Raw genomic sequence first — 15,363 nt, forward strand, 5'->3', positions numbered from 1 at the left:
TCAAACACTGGCTGACTATAGAAGACCCAGCTGCCTTAGGGAAGCAAGGCGCCACAAGATGGAAGGAGCCTGGGGGCCAGAGTTGTAGAACAGAGGGCCCCCCACGCCCCACACGCCCCAACCTGCCCATGCTATGCTGTTAATGACAAATGCACTCTTGTTGTGTTAGGCCACTGAGATTTTTGGACTTGTTTGATGTGGCAGCTAGTGATACTCACCCTGATTAAAATGCCCCACATGGATGTCTTATTTCAACTTAAGGAAATGAGGCTTCAGGGTTAGTTCCCAGCCCTCCCATGACAAAGTGCACCTGAGCAAGAAACAACCTCTGAGTTTCTGAGCCTCTACCTGCAAAGGGATTAGTAGTACCTGGCCTCCCTACTTCAAACATCAACATCAAAAAGAACTCAAGTATACGACAGTGCATTTGTACATGATCACCATCATACAAATCAGGTCAGTGTTATTTTTGTTTTCTCTTTCACACTAACTGAGAGCCTCTGCATCTATTACTGGATTTAGTGTGACCCTCACAGCATCCACATGATCAGAACCTTGTTGCCTTCATTTTTCCAATGAGAAGCCTGGGTCTCGGGGATTTAGGAGACCACCAGCTAGCTGCTGGGGGACCAGAGGGTTGAGCAGAGCCCACCAGCTCCCTGTGTAAGTAAATTTTCTCCCCTCCAGCTGCCCACAGACAACTCCTCTTTCAGAAACTGAGGTTTATCCAAGTTATAGACCTTTCCTAAGGGGTAGCTTACAGGTTCCATTGGCCTCCTAGGAGGCTGGGCCCCAAGTCACCTTACATTGAAACCCCTGTCCCTCCCTCTGCATTTTGCCAATGGTCTCAGGGTGCCCAGGAAGAACTCAACTTCCCTCTTGCTTCCCATGGGACCCAGCAGAGAATAGAAACTAGCTCCCACTGTGGACCAGGTTGTATCCTACGATGTTGGACCAAAAGCTATCGCAAGACTTAAAGGACAGCCAGGTGTGATGGCACATGCCTGTAATCCCAGCAGCTTGGGAGGCTAAGGAAGGAGGATTGAGAGTTCAAAGCCAGCCTAGTAACTTATCAAGGTCCTAAGCAACTTAGTGAGACCCTGTCTCTAAATAAAATATGAAGAATGGCTGGCAATGTGGCTCAGTGCCTAAGTGCCCCTGTACCAAAAAAAAAAAAAAAAAAAAAAAAAAACAAAAAAAAACTTAAAGGGCAAAGGGCAGGTAGAAGAGGGGCTGCAGAGGTGCTTCCGTATTAGAGCAAGATCTTGGGCTTGGATGTATATAACATTTCAGAAGTGGGTTTGTAAGATGAGCCAGAAGAATTTAATGTTGCATTGATTTAACTGCTGCATCTAAGTTAGCTTTGATTTCTGAAGTAGCCAGGACAAAGACAAAAAGTTCACACTGTCTTGCTGAGAGGGATAGCCATGAAAATCCATCTATGTACCAGTGAGATTAGGAAACTTCTGGCTGCAGTCCAGACAGAGAGCCAAGTAAAAGTGAGTACAAGACCTTTCTGCAGCGGGGGTGTTGGATTTGGGGGTCTGAGGTGATGTGCCTCCATCCTAACAGCGGGCAGTCTGGATGCAGACTGTGATGGTTGTCCAGGGCTCAGGAAGGGTCTTCTTCCCCTCCCTCCGTCCTCTAGCTCCCCTTTCTGGGTAGGCATCTGTTAGGGATGAGGTGCACACAGTGGTCAGAAGAGATCATGGAAATACGGGCAGCAGTGAATCGCTGTCACAACTGGAGGGACCCCATGGTCCAGCAGCCATAGTACTGGAAAGAGTCACAAGAGACCCCTGTTTCCATCCCTTTCCCCAAACTGGTGCAACGTTGAACATACCTCTCTTCTCTGGGTCTCGGGTCCCCCATCTGCCAATCTTGTGTTGGCCTCTCATCTTTAATATAAGATGTTCTGGGGCACCTTGGGCAGGGCCTGTGGCAAGAAATGGGCTGCTACATGGTACAGATGAAATGTACAAGGTCTCATGCAAACTGGCAAGCCATGTCACCTGAAAGTTTCCACAGGGTGACAGTAAGAAGCAATTTAATTTTTCTAAAAAAACTAGAAGTAATTTTAAGGTGGAGAAATGTGACAGACATTGAAGCCAGGTGATCAAGGTCAATACTGACAGTGACAAATCACATTGATAGATATGCCCTTCATATGCTGTGATGAGAATGGCATTTTACCCCTGTGATCTTCCTTCCCCAAACCCAAGACCTACATTATCATGAGAAAAAGACTCCAGACAAGTCCCAGTGAGAGACATTCTGCAGAACACCTGTCGAGTGTACCTCAAAACCATTAAGATCTTCAAAAACAAAGAAAAACTGAGAACCAGTCACAGCCAAGAGAAGCCCAAAGAGATGTGACAACTAAATGCAACGTGGGATTCTGGAACTGATGACCAAGGACAGAGTCTTCAGGAACTCTACTGTCTTCACAATTTCTCTACAAATCTATACCTGTTCTAAAAAATAAAGTATATCTTTCTTTTTTAAAGCTAAGATGGGTGAAGTCATGGCAGATATTTTTATGCATATGTATCAGTGAGAGTGCAAAGTGGGCGCTGTGTTTAAACCGGGTCTTACACATTCCAATGGATCTTTGGTACCTGCTAATTTTTCTGTGCCATACATGGATTCGGTTTGGAAACTGCTCTGTTAAAGAAGCTCTGAAAACTCTGGCAGGGAGAGAGAGAACAAGTTTGGGACAAAGTGACCAGGATGACTGGAGATGGGAGGAGGCTGGGTGGGCAGCAGGCAGGAGACTGGAAACACCACTGGGACAACCCAGTGGGTGGGGAGGAAAGCTGTTCTGGGCTGCGGACTGAGCTGCCCAGGCTGATCTAGGCAGTGTTTAAAAGAGCCAGGAGAGGTGTTTGAGTAAACTGCCCCTCAGCCAGGTGGGCTGCAGGGAGCGGTGTTCTGGCCAGCTGGATCTGTTCCTGGCCCAGGCAGCCCTGAGTGAGCTGTGTGCTCTTGGGCAAGTCGCCACTACTCAGTTTTTTAATCTCTAAAATGGGTGTATGGGAAAGCCAAGGCTTGGGTGGGTGTGGCAGGCCATTTGTGTTAGCATCACCATTTATTTATTTATTTATTTATTAAACATATTTTTATTAGTTGTTGATGGACTTTTATTTTATTTACTTATTTACATGTGGTGCTGAGAATCAAACCCAGTGCCTCACACATGCTAGGCAAGCACTTTACCACTGAGCCACAATCCCAGCCCTAGCGTCACTATTTAAACCTCACAATCATCCTTCATCTTCATCCTTCATCTGTTCATCTCTATTTATCACTATCCCCATTTTTCACAGTGGCAAAATCAAGGTCTTCAGTGGTATCCAAAACCACAAGATCAGTAAGTGGCAGGGCTGGTTTTGAACCTGTCTGTCCCTGAAGTCTATTTTGAGTCGTTTCACGTGCTGCTCTCCAAGAGCAGATCCCTGCATTCCCTGGGCCAATTTGCTCATTTCTTTCAGGGTACTTGTTGTCCAGTCAAGTCTCAAATCTGGTCCTAAATTCTACTGAAAAGGCAGGGTCTCTCCGCACTGCCCCTGGGGAGTGGGCACCGAGCTTTGCAGAGCAGCTGTCCTGGTTTCTCTTCAGAAGCTGCACAGCCCTGCTCGCCCAGGCTTCCCCAGTGGCCCCCTGGGATTCCAGCCTGCCTGGCCCCTTTAGCTGTCTTAACTGAGATGACAGCCTTTGGGTGTTTTTTAAATTAAAATGGTTTGTTTCTGTTCATCTCTTTTCCAGATGTCACTACCTAGAGGGAATCTGTCTTTATTTATTGGCTCTTTCCTGTGCAAAATCCAAGGAAGCCTCCCTCTGGCTAAGACCCCCGGGAAGGAGCCCACATGTGGGGAGCAATTTGAACTGCAGAAATCTGGGGTCCCTGGGGGGGTCCAAGACAGGGGTCAGGGTGGAAACTGTGGGAGGTGAGCTTGCCATTAGGATTTTCTCCTGGCCACGTGGCACATGTGCTGCTGATGTGAGGCGTGTGGCAGGTCGGCGTGTTCTCTGCTGAGCTGGGTGGCTATAAATTTGCCAGGGGCGGGTGCAGCCCTGGGTCAGTGTCTTTCCCCTGGCCATTAGCAGCGGTGGACAGTACTCATCCTCCTACTATACAGTGCACTGAGAACTACCCGGTCACTTTCTAGTTGGTTTCATGTTAACACCCAGAATTGTCCTAATTTACTCCCATGCCCTACTCTTCCCTCTGCCTAAGTTTACCAGCCCTGTTCTCATCTGAGTGGTTGCAATGGTAACTTGCCTTCCTGTCCCACTCCTATCCTCTCCGACCCATCCTCCAGCTGCAGCCAGAACATTCCATCAAAAACTCACAGAGAAGACAGCTCCCACCCTGCTTCCAGCACTCTGGGCTTCCTCTTTCCTGTGATGAAGCCCAAATGCCCTGGTCAGCCTGGACCCTTCCCGGGCCACCCCAAGTCCTCTGGCTACCTCCCCTTGCTAACATTGAGAACTGCCTTGTGCTCCCACCACAACACTCACTCCTGGGCCTCACGCAGGCCCCTCTACCTGACTCCCTTCCCAGGTGGCCCTGCTAAAGGTCAGCTCCTCTGCAGACCCTTCCCTACCCTGGCCTACAGAACCCCAGATGAAGCATGAAGGGCACCTTACTGCTGCTACTGGTACATGGGCTGCCAAACTCCCTGAGTCACCCAGAGTCCCATGAAGGCAGGGACCATGTCCTATCCAGAGTGGCATCCCTAGTGCCTGGTGCTAGTGCAGAGTGGGCTCTCAATGGTGCTGGCTGGCAGGAGGCCCTGCTGAGAGAATGAATGAGGCTGAAAGCAGCTGTGTGGGGGCTGGGATGCTTGTCTTCCCAGTCTAGGACCCCATATAGATCTCCCTGCTCCCAGGGCCCCTTGGGCAATGTGCTACTGAAGGCAGAATCCCTGATAGCCCCTCTTATCTCACAGAGGTATCCTGTGCTAAAATGAAAGACTGTATGTCCCCAAAATTGATAAAAAGATTCGGTTTGTGACAGACACTCCAGGGGGTAGAATTTGAAGATGCTGCATGTGTTTTCCTGAGGGGGGTTTTCCTGGGGTCACTTTGTAGTGACATTCCACAGACTTCCCACCTGCATCTGCTATGAGAGGTTGGGGATGAGGACCAAGAGAAGCACTTAATCCACATTTACCAAGACCCACCTAAAGGAGTGCTGGGCCGGACTGGGGCACTAACATGAGTTGGCCAAGGCCTACTCTCGAGTAGCACCCCGATCAGGGGAGAAGCTGCCCCAGTGTGCACGTCCACTGCCATGGTGCTGAGTATCCAATGTACGAGAGCCATACTGGATTCCGGGCAGTCCCCCCATTGGCTCCACTGGACACGTCCTTGAAGGGCTTTTGCCAGGGTCCCTGGAGGCTAGAGAGCACTAAATACCTCTTTGGGGTGTCGAGGGTCCTGGGTGGAGACTGGCACACAGTGGTACCCAGCAACCCTTAGCAGACAGAATGAGTGCCTTCCCTAAGGGACTGCTCCTCTGAGAATACTCTGTGAATTGAGCTGGCAACTTGGCAGCTCAGGGTGGGGAGTTGAAGGGTCACCATGGTGTAGTGACAAGGACCCTGGCCTGGTAGTCAGGGCTGAGTCCAGGCCTGGTTGGGCTGAACACGAATGGCCTTGGGGATGTGTTTCCATCCCTGGGCCTTAGGTTCCCCAAGAGCCCAGCCATGGGCCCCCTGGGCTTAGGCACTGCCATGTTCCCAGCGAGGCCTGGACACAAGGACAGATCTGAGAGTGGCAGTGCATTACCCCTTGCTCCTGACAGATCTGTGTCAGTCTCTCCAGCTGCTCGTCTTGGGTGACCTTGGCCTTCTCGTACTGCTGGATGACCATCTCCATCTCCACCTTCACTGGTAGGACGTATGCTGAAAGAAAGAGAGAGCCTGTGAAGAACTGGGCAGGGGCAGGGCTCAAGCTGGGGAGGAGTCAGCCCTCCATTTGGCCAGCAGCAGCTCTGAGGCCCAGGCTCAGATCCCTAGGGACGGGAAGGGGGACAACCAGGTATCCCAGAAAGGACAGCCTGAACTCATGGTGTCCAAGAGATTCCTCCTCTCCCATGGTGTTAAAACCCTTCACTTTTGGAGGTGTGCATGGTGCCTGGAATAATGAGTGATCCCCAGCTTGTGAACCTACCAGTCATCCAAAGACACATTCTGGACATTCAGGTGCCACTGGAGGTAGCACACTGCAGCATTCAGAAACTTCCTTAAAAAGCAGCTGGGGTTAGTGGGGTGTGTTGGTATGGGAACCCTCATACATTGCTGTGGGTGCAACCATTTTGGAAGACAATTTGGCAGTTCTTCAAAATGTTAAACAGAGGGTGACCATATGACCCAGTAAGTCTATGCCTACGTGCCCAAGAGAAATGAAAACATACATCCACACAAAAACTTGAACATGAGCATTCATGACAGCATTATTCATAATAGCTGTAAAGTGGCAACAATCCAAATGTTCATCAAGGGATGCATGGATAGATACAATGTGTCCTATCCCTACCAAGAGACACTCTGGGAGGAATGAGGTACTGTTGTTACATGCCACAGCACAGATGAGCCTTGAAAACAGTATGGTAAGCAAAAGAGACCAGACACAAAAGACTCCATGTCATCTCTCTGAAATGGCCAGAGTAGGCAACTTCATAGAAATGGACAGAAGCACACCCAGGGCTTGCGGGGGTGGGGAATGGAGGTGACTGCTCAAGAGTATCATGTTTCTTTCTTTTCTTTTTTCTTTTTTGCTGTGCTGGGGATCGAACCCAGGGCCTTGTGCTTATGAGGCAAGCACTCTACCAACTGAGCTATATCCCTAGCCCTCACGTTTCTTTCTGAAGGATGAAAATGCACTAAGCTTAGGCTCCAGTGTTAGTTGCAAAACTCTATTAGTATACTAAAAATCATTCAATTGTGACCTTTAAATGGGTAGATTTTATGGCATGAGAATTACATCTCAATTTAGATGCTTAAAAAGAAAAGGCAGCTCTTGTACCCTGGCCCGAGATGGCAGACAAGGACATGTGGCGTGGTGTGTCTGGGATCCCAGTGCCAAAGAGTAACCTGGACCCCAAATTGTGAATTATGGGTATAGTGACTGAAGGAGAAATAGCAGTCCCTTATCCACTATGTGGAGAACAACAAGAGTGCAGACAATGACGGATTCTGACTGGAATCCAACAAGGAAGGGACCTTGTGTTTTGGAAAATGCTCATACATTCATGACCTCTTCAAGTACAAGTGTGACATCGAGTATGACATTCCTATCGCACATTCCACTACTGCTCTAGAAATTGCGCTCCCTGCTGGATGGAAAGAAAGTAAACGGGAACAGTGGTGGAGAGACATACCTGAATAATCACTTCAAAGCTTTTGGGCTAGGAAGGTGTCCAAGTTTGGACTCCCACATCTCATGACTGGCAGTGAAAATCTCTGATCTGATTCAGAAAGGAAAGGCATGATCTGACACAGCAGTGCAATCAATGCAGGATCAAGTTGTTGGGGGCTACAGACGGGCTGCATTCCTGTTTCCCTGCACATCACTCTATATGCATCTAACTTCTTTCCCACACTCCTCACATCCCTCTAATTTTTGTGTACGTGCAGTACTGGGGATTGAACCCAAGGGTGCTCTATCCCTGACCTATGCTCCCAGCCCTTTTTATTTTTTATTTTGCGACAGAGTCTGGCTAAGTGTCCTGGGCTAGACTTGAATTTGCAATTCTCCTGCCTCCACCTCCTGAGTTGCTGGGATTTGGGCTTTCAGGCCTGCATCATCCACGTCTAGTTCTTACTAATAGCTGCAGCAAGCAGTGCTGGAGGGAAAGAGTACTGCTACTGGGTTGCTATGCTAGCCTGCACAGGAAGGGGGAAGACTTGGCCTTGGAAACCAGCAGGCAATTTATATTGCCTTCCCAGGTAGAGAAGTGTGAGGTCCTGGAGGCACAGGGGGAATGAGGACATAGTCTTTTTGGTGTCCGAAGACAACCCATCAACCAAAGTTGCTTTCTCAGATAGATAAAACAAATGGCAGTTGGGCTTCCTTTTTCTTATCTTCTTCCTTCTTCCTTCTTACTACTGGCTATAATGAGGATGTGATGTCCAGCATTGGAACAGTCACCTAGACCATGAGGTGACTATGCAGCAGAGTGACAAAATAGGAGCCTGGGGTCTTTGACTGCAGAGAATGAGGGCCATATCAATACCTGTCAGTAGTGATGGCCATCTACCTGCAGACTTCCATGTGAGAGAAATAAGCTTCTGTTTTGTTTAATTCCTCATTATTCTGGGTCTCTGTTACAGATGATCCTATTCGTAACTCATACACACAGTAAGACCCAGAGGAGAAAGATCGATTCTGAGCATGAGGCCCCTGATTTCTCAGCTAGAAGCAGCCGCCATGAGCCCCTCCCTTGGCAGTCCTCTGAGTTTAGCAGCCATGGGCTCCCTGGGAGTCTCAGTAGCAACTTAACCTGACCTGTGGCCTTTATACCCTTCTCACATCTCTCATTACCCAGTCCTTCCTGATTCTTCAGAAACTTTGCTCAGATGCCTTTGGTCTTGCAACTGCATTCTACAACCCTGATGTCTACACTCTGTAAGATCCCATTCCACCCAGCTGTTCTCTGGATATTTTAGGCATCATGCAAAGAAGAGAAATCAGGACTTTTCTGTTTGCTTCTAGACTTGAGGGTAAGGCACATGTCCCTGAGACCTTTCTCCAGATCCAGAAGCTGTCCCAAACTCCTGTCACCTCCCCAGCTCCTGATGAAGCCAGTTTACATCCAGGGTGAGAGCAGCAAATTAACACCCATTGGTTCACCAGTGAATCTCTATTGTGAGGCTCCCAGTGCCTGATGTGTCAGGAGAAAGGGGGAACAGCTGGGAAGGGTGTTCACAACAGGGCTGTCAAAATCCATTAGTATGAGGGTGTGCAGCTGTCCATAGCTTGCAAAAAAGAGCCAGAAGGCACCGTTCCTGCACTGAAGGGAGCGGATGTTCTCATGGACAGAGCCAAGAGCAGAGCCCTGAGCAGATGGGGTGGAGTGAACTGCCAAAAGAGCACTGCGGGGTGTCACAGGTCCTGGGCTCCACTTGTAGTTCTGAGCCTGATTCACCATGTGCCCCTCAGTCCCTCCTGGCCTCAGTTTCCCCATCTGTCAAATGAGGGGAAGAGACTAGATGATCTCTCAGAGACTTCCCTGCCTTCCAAAGCTGGACCACAGCTCATTTGAGTTTGACAAAGATTCTGTACTGGAGATGAGATGACAGTCAGGAAACCAGGATCAATGTCCTCCTAGAGAGGGGAAACCTGAAAGGTCACCCCTGCTTGCCTTCACCTGCTGGGCAAATGCTGTTGTCCACTCTCATGGCCACAGTTTCTATCATTTGCAATCAAAATTCAGGGCTGGAAGAGACCTTGACATCTTTCTTAAACTATGTTCCAACTGTTTCTTAGAGGTGCCTTGGGGACAAGGAGAGGACATGGAGGTGGGTCTGCCTACTCTGAGTCAAGCAAAGCAGCTCCACTTTACAATCTGGAAAGACTCTGTCACTGAAAAAATAAAAGTTTGGGGATCATTGTGACATGTCACTCCAGGGGGGGACCTTGCTTGGAAAGGTAGACAGCACATCTGTGGCTGGCTCTGTACCTAGTATGGCTGACAGAAAGTGGACCTCCTTGTTGTGACCTCTGCATCCAAGGAGCACCCTCTGGAACCCAGTGACCTGGGGCTTTGTCCCTCCCTGAGATGATGTCAGCCCTCTTCCTGGGTCTTTATCCTCTGGGTCACCATCCCAGCACCCCACACCATTCTTCAGGGTTGAGGTTTCCAGTTCCCTCCCCACCAAGGCTTCCCTCCGCTCAGTTGTCACCACTTCTAGAATATATGAGCTGCCCAGATTTGGGCACAGCTCTCTAGGCACTGGTGGCTGAGGAGGGAGGGCAGCCTCTGTCTCCAGTGGGAGCGAAGGCAGTGACAAAGCTGGAGCAGATCAGACTCTTTCTGGGAATGAAAACCCAGAGACAGGAGGATGCTGAAGATTTCACGAGTGAAGCGCAGTCCAAAACCCAGCCAAGCCGAAGCTCCCATGGAAATGTTTTCCACTTTGTTTGCTGGTCAACAGGCTTGGGGACACTCAGCTTCTCCTTAGGGATACAGGTGGGAAAGACCCTGCAGGTGCAAGGCCTTGACTCAATGACCTGGAGTCAGTAGTGAGTCTGTGGGCCATGACAGGGGGCAGCAGCAGGTATGCGTCAAGACACCTGGGTTATAAAAGGCTGCTCTTGGGGCTGGGGCTGTGGCTCAGTGGCAGCACGCTCGCCTAGTATGTGTGAGGCACTAAAAGTTCGATCCTCAGCACCACAAGAAAATAAAGGTATTGTGTCCGCCCACAACTAAAAAATTTTTTTAAAAAGTTGTTATTTCCAGCATGGCAGGCCCTGCTACAGGCTCTTATGTGAAGGGCTGGTCATGCAGGCACACAATACATGACTGTGTCAGAATGAAACTCAGGTGTGTGCCTGCAACACCTGAGCAGTGTGAGTGGATCCTGAACACACAGTGCTAATGGCAGGGGTGGGCTGGGCTCTCTCCCTGCTGAGTTGTGCTCTACCCCAACACTGACAGGGACACCCCTGCACCCCAGAGGCTCTCTCCTCTCTCAGTTGATCACTCAAGTTTCTGACAGTCTCACTGACCCTCTCAGGCCACTCACCATCAATGACCCTCTTCACCCGCCAGATACGGAGCATGATGATGAGGCTGATGGCATCCCAGGGGCTCCTGGGCCCATTGGCCACGGTAGACGCCACCATTGGGGCCAAGGACAGGATGATCACAGCCCCGTCAAACACCTGCGAAAGGAGGCATATTTCAGTGCTCTGGGCCATGTTGCATGTCTAGGACCAGAGAGCAGCCTGGCAGGCAGTTGGTGCTGGTCACCTTCTCCAAGGGGCCTGAGCCTGTCAGAAGGTCACTGGTCTCCAGCTGCCTCTCCTGACCCTCCTTAGTCCTGAGGAACCTCCTCGGTCCTGAGGAACCTCTCACTGAACAAGCTCTGGGGCATTTGGTCCTCCAAGTGACAGTAGCCCATCTTCAGCTCTTGGTTCAGGTGACCTTGGTCTGTCTTTATCCCTTCTCAGAATGGGGCCTGCATTCTGTGTCCTGGACCCTGGGCAGAAGCTGAACTGAATCCCTGGCAGGATGGGGGCTGATGTAGGCATTGGGGGCAGGTGCTTCTTTCTGCATGGGTAGTGGGAGTCCAGGGCCCACATGTCACCTCTAGCAGGTACAGAGTTCCTAACCCCATGGAGAAGGGGGCAGGGCTATGAAAGGAGGGGTGCCCAGCTATCACCATTAAATCTTGGGCCCTGACCCTCCCTTGCATGCCCCAGCTTGGCCTTGGCCTGAGTCATTCAGGGCCAGACTCTTCATTTCAGCTCCCAGCACTGGGCCTGAAGGGGAGGAAGGAGAGGGCAGTAGGCCCTGGACACCTTGCCTTGGCCTGGGTGCACCAAGCTGCCTGTGACAGCCAGGCCCCCTTGCACCTCATCTCTACCCCTGACACCCAGCCCCTTTTACCGGAAGCAGAGCAGAAACCCAGGTCATGAGGCACTTTTAGTTTCCCTGTGTAGCTCCTGACCACTGTGCCATTTTGGAGTGGAGTTATTTGTTTCAAAACATATTTCAAAAAATTTTCAAGTTCATTCAAGAATAAATTTTTGTGTGTGTGCTGGGGATTGAACCCAGCCCCTCGAGCATGCTGAGCAGATGCTCTACCACTGAGCTACACCCCCAACCCAAGAATAAATTTTAAAAGCTTGTAGAACTTCAAGGAGAATGTTTTAGAATGTTCTTTTGCTGGAAACCATCTCAGCTCACTCCTTCCCAGCCTCTGCCTCCTTCCCACCCCACCCCACATGCACAGCTGAAGAGACTCCTGTGGTCAAGTACAGGGAGGAGCTGAGCCTTCTGGTGGTTCCCACCCTGGAATGGATGGGACCGTGACACTTCCCAGCAGCCAGGATGTCTGGGTTGGGGTTGGGGTGGTCATTGGTCTTCACCTCTATTTTGTTTTCGATGTAATCCCAGATCCCCAGTACCACGATCCGTAGAACAGTCTGCGAAGAGGAAGTGAGAAGAGTGGTTATCGTTCTGCCGTGCTTCCCCGCAGCAGAGAAGATTCCAGAGCTCATAATCCAGAGCACCATTTCTGTGTTCAGTGATAGGAAAAGGCATTCACCTTCCCCACGCCCTCCTCACTCCCATGCCCTCCCCTCCCCAAGGCGAGTGGAGTGTCCAGTCTTCATGGTGGCCCCTCTGCCCACAGGCTTGGCCTTTCCCACCCACATTGGCGCCATCTCCCAGCCCACCATTTGTGCCAGCCCTCACTCAAAACCCTTCAGAGCTCACAGTACATATAGAACACACCCGAGCCCCTTGAAATGATACTCAGGACCATGCCTGCCTCTCCAGCATCATTTCTTGTCACTCCCATTGTGACGCAAAACTACTTACAAATCTCTGAATGTGAAAACTCTCTTCCCTATTGCCTTGCTTCCACATGCAGTAGAGGCTGATGGTTGATTCCCCCTGTATTTTGTCCATTGCAATGATTGAAGGTTTGGCATGGCTGCCCAACTAAAGACTACATTTCCCAGTTGTCCTTGCATCAAGGAGTGGCCTGTGACTAGATTCTGGCCAACAGCCAGTGAGCAGAAGCCCTGTGCACAAATTTTGGAAGAGCCCTTAAATAGACCAGGCTCTGCTCTTCCTCCTCTTTCCCTCTTCCCAAAGGCTAGAATGTGTGTGTGGGTGTGGTGGGGAACCATCCTCGACTAGGAAGAGGCAATAAGATGTAAGCCTATTGGGCCCCCCAAAACCCCCAGCCACCACCAACCTTAACTGCTTACCCCCAAAACCTGTCCTTCCACAAAAGAAATTATCCTTGCCTTGTCGAAGCTCCTGTGCTTTTGGTTTTCATTACAGCGCCTTGGTCTGTGTCCTCTCCCCTCTTGTCCTTCTGGCCTCATCTCAAGTGTCACTTCTGTGAAGCTCTTTCCTGTTCCTCTGGCTCTCTGGCTCTCTTTCCCTGGTGTCTGTGCAGACCCTGGGTCAGCACCCTCCTATAGCTCTGCACCATGTCTTGCAATCACCCACCCCATCCCTTAGTGAAGGCTCAAGAGACACTGTGTGGTCTCTCTTCCCATCCCTCCTCCCTGGCATGGCGCAGTTCTGTGTGGGTGTGCATTGTGAGTGAGTGAACCAGTGCACGCCTGAGTGAGCACTTCCTAAATGCCGCTGCCTTCAGGAGTGGTTTCTTCACCAACGGTGCATCTTCCCCCAGAGAAGATTCCTAAAGACTAACTTGGGTCATCCTGGTGCATTTGCTGCAGGCTCTCCCTTGAGCCACGGTGACTTCTTCCATGTGCCTTCTGAACCCAGGGAAGCTGTGGTTAGTCCATGGGTCACCATGCTTCCTATGCTGAAAAAAGACTTGACTGGTGAAATCCACTCTTCCCCTTAAGGGACTATCCTCGTTTCTGTGAAGGGATGAGAAGGGGGACCCTGGTGGCAGTCAGTTATGTCACCTTCTTTGAGTGAGAACATGTGGCAGCCTGATAGCCATTCCTCTATACTTCCCAGTCTCTGGGTTATTCAGCCAGGCTTAGCTTCAAGACAACTAGGGGCTGAAGAGATCTGGGTGGGGACCCAAGATATCTTGAGGTCACAGTTCAGGAATGGGCTGGTTGTGTGGCCTTGGGCAAATCAAATCCCCTCTTTGGGCCTCAGTTTCCTCTTCTGATGGAGAGGTGGGTTAGATGATACAATTCTTTCAAGTATTGATGAGAATAACACCTGCCATATTATATATGCCAATAAGAGCCAGACCCTGGGCCAGCGCTCCTTACGTGTGATTCTTGGTTTACAGAGAGGTTAAGGAAGCTGCCCAATGTCACACAGGCTGTTGCTAAAGAGGTTGGTATTTGTCCAGAGGCTTTCCAGTCTGCATGGTAGATTCAAGCTGGGTAAGAACGCCACATATTGTCTTGGTGTATTTTGTTGTAGTCCAATCCCTCTAGTGAACTCAACTTGAAACTTGGTGCTTGTCTCCTCTGAAATGCTGCATTGGCTATATCCACCCCCAAATCCTAATTCTGGGATTCCCAAAACAAATAGACCAGGCTAGCAGAAACCAAAACAGGTCCATCCAGATATGGCTGCTGCTGTTGCTTCTCCTCTTCCTTCTGTTTTTGGAACAGTGGTACACACACCACAGGGAGCTCGTCCACTTTCTCTGCTCTGAGTGCACAGTTCTGTTACATCGCATTCACGTGACTGCACTCATCTCCACCACCCCTCTCCAGAACTTCCTCATCACTCCGAACTGAAATTCTGTACCCATTCTCCCCTCCCCAGCCCCCAGCAACCTCCACTCTAAAGGCAGCTGTAGAGAGAGGGCTGGGGACACACCTCGGGGAGTGTGGCCTGGAGACAGTTGCTCCAGGTCAGGCTCAAAGCCACAGTGAGAGCCCAACTCTGTGACACCCCACTGCCTGCTGGCTTATCCCAGCGACAGGGACTTGCTCCACCATCTCTACCTGCTGAGAACACAGGCTGACTTAGCTATAGCCTACTGTGCTTGCTTCTCAATGTGCAGGCCAGGATCCTCTGCCAGCAACAGCAGGAGCTTCTGTTTTCAGATTCTTCTCTTGGAGACCCCGGATATCAAAACCTCTGAGTTCAAGGTTTGGGATGTGCTTTTTAAACAAAGCCCCATGGGACACCCAATAGAATCACAGGCTGTATAAGGCGATAACTGCTCCAAGTTGCGGCAGGAGAGACCACATGCCCAGATACAACTAGAAAGAGCATCAGATTTGGAGTCAAAAGTCTGGTCCTCTTTCTGGCTCTCACTGTCCTCACTAACCACATTGGCCAACCCTCCTCCACCCATCTGGACCAAGAATAGATCTACTGCCCCTCATGCCGGCTTATATATGCCAATAAGAGCCAGATTCTGGGCCAGCCCTCCTTACATGTGATTCTCAGTTTACAGAGAGGTTAAGAAAGCTGCCCAAGGTCACACAGGCTGTTGGAAGCAGGAGTTCCATGCAGGACAATGAGCAGAGATGACTTTATCACCCTACCCTACCTGCAGGGCCCTCAGTCTTCCATCCTGCCCACCCCTGAGAGTTGCAAGGGGCTTTGAGGGAGGAGCTGAATGAACTGGACTCCTCTTTTCCCACCTGGGGCTAAAGCCTCTGGCTTCCTTCATCCCATTGGCCTTTAGGAGGCTGCTCTGATAAGCAAGACAGGCCAGA

The 15,363-nt window shown here is 50.3% G+C and overlaps 1 protein-coding gene across 14 annotated transcripts in view; it reads right to left on the reverse strand.

Annotated features, from left to right (window-relative positions):
* TMEM266 (transmembrane protein 266) overlaps nucleotides 1-15,363 on the reverse strand; it is a 116,088-nt gene that overhangs the window by 19,884 nt on the left and 80,841 nt on the right. For all 14 annotated transcript variants that reach the window (XM_079128880.1, XM_079128889.1, XM_079128886.1 and 11 more), the window contains 3 exons: nucleotides 12,103-12,159; nucleotides 10,755-10,893; nucleotides 5,794-5,909 (listed from right to left, as the gene is read on the reverse strand). In XM_079128880.1, coding sequence (XP_078985006.1) covers nucleotides 5,794-5,909; nucleotides 10,755-10,893; nucleotides 12,103-12,159 — 312 coding nt within the window. The remainder of the gene's footprint in view (nucleotides 1-5,793; nucleotides 5,910-10,754; nucleotides 10,894-12,102; nucleotides 12,160-15,363) is intronic.

This window comes from Sciurus vulgaris (assembly GCF_902686455.1).
Source record: "Sciurus vulgaris genome assembly, chromosome: 2".
Lineage (NCBI taxonomy): Eukaryota > Metazoa > Chordata > Mammalia > Rodentia > Sciuridae > Sciurus > Sciurus vulgaris.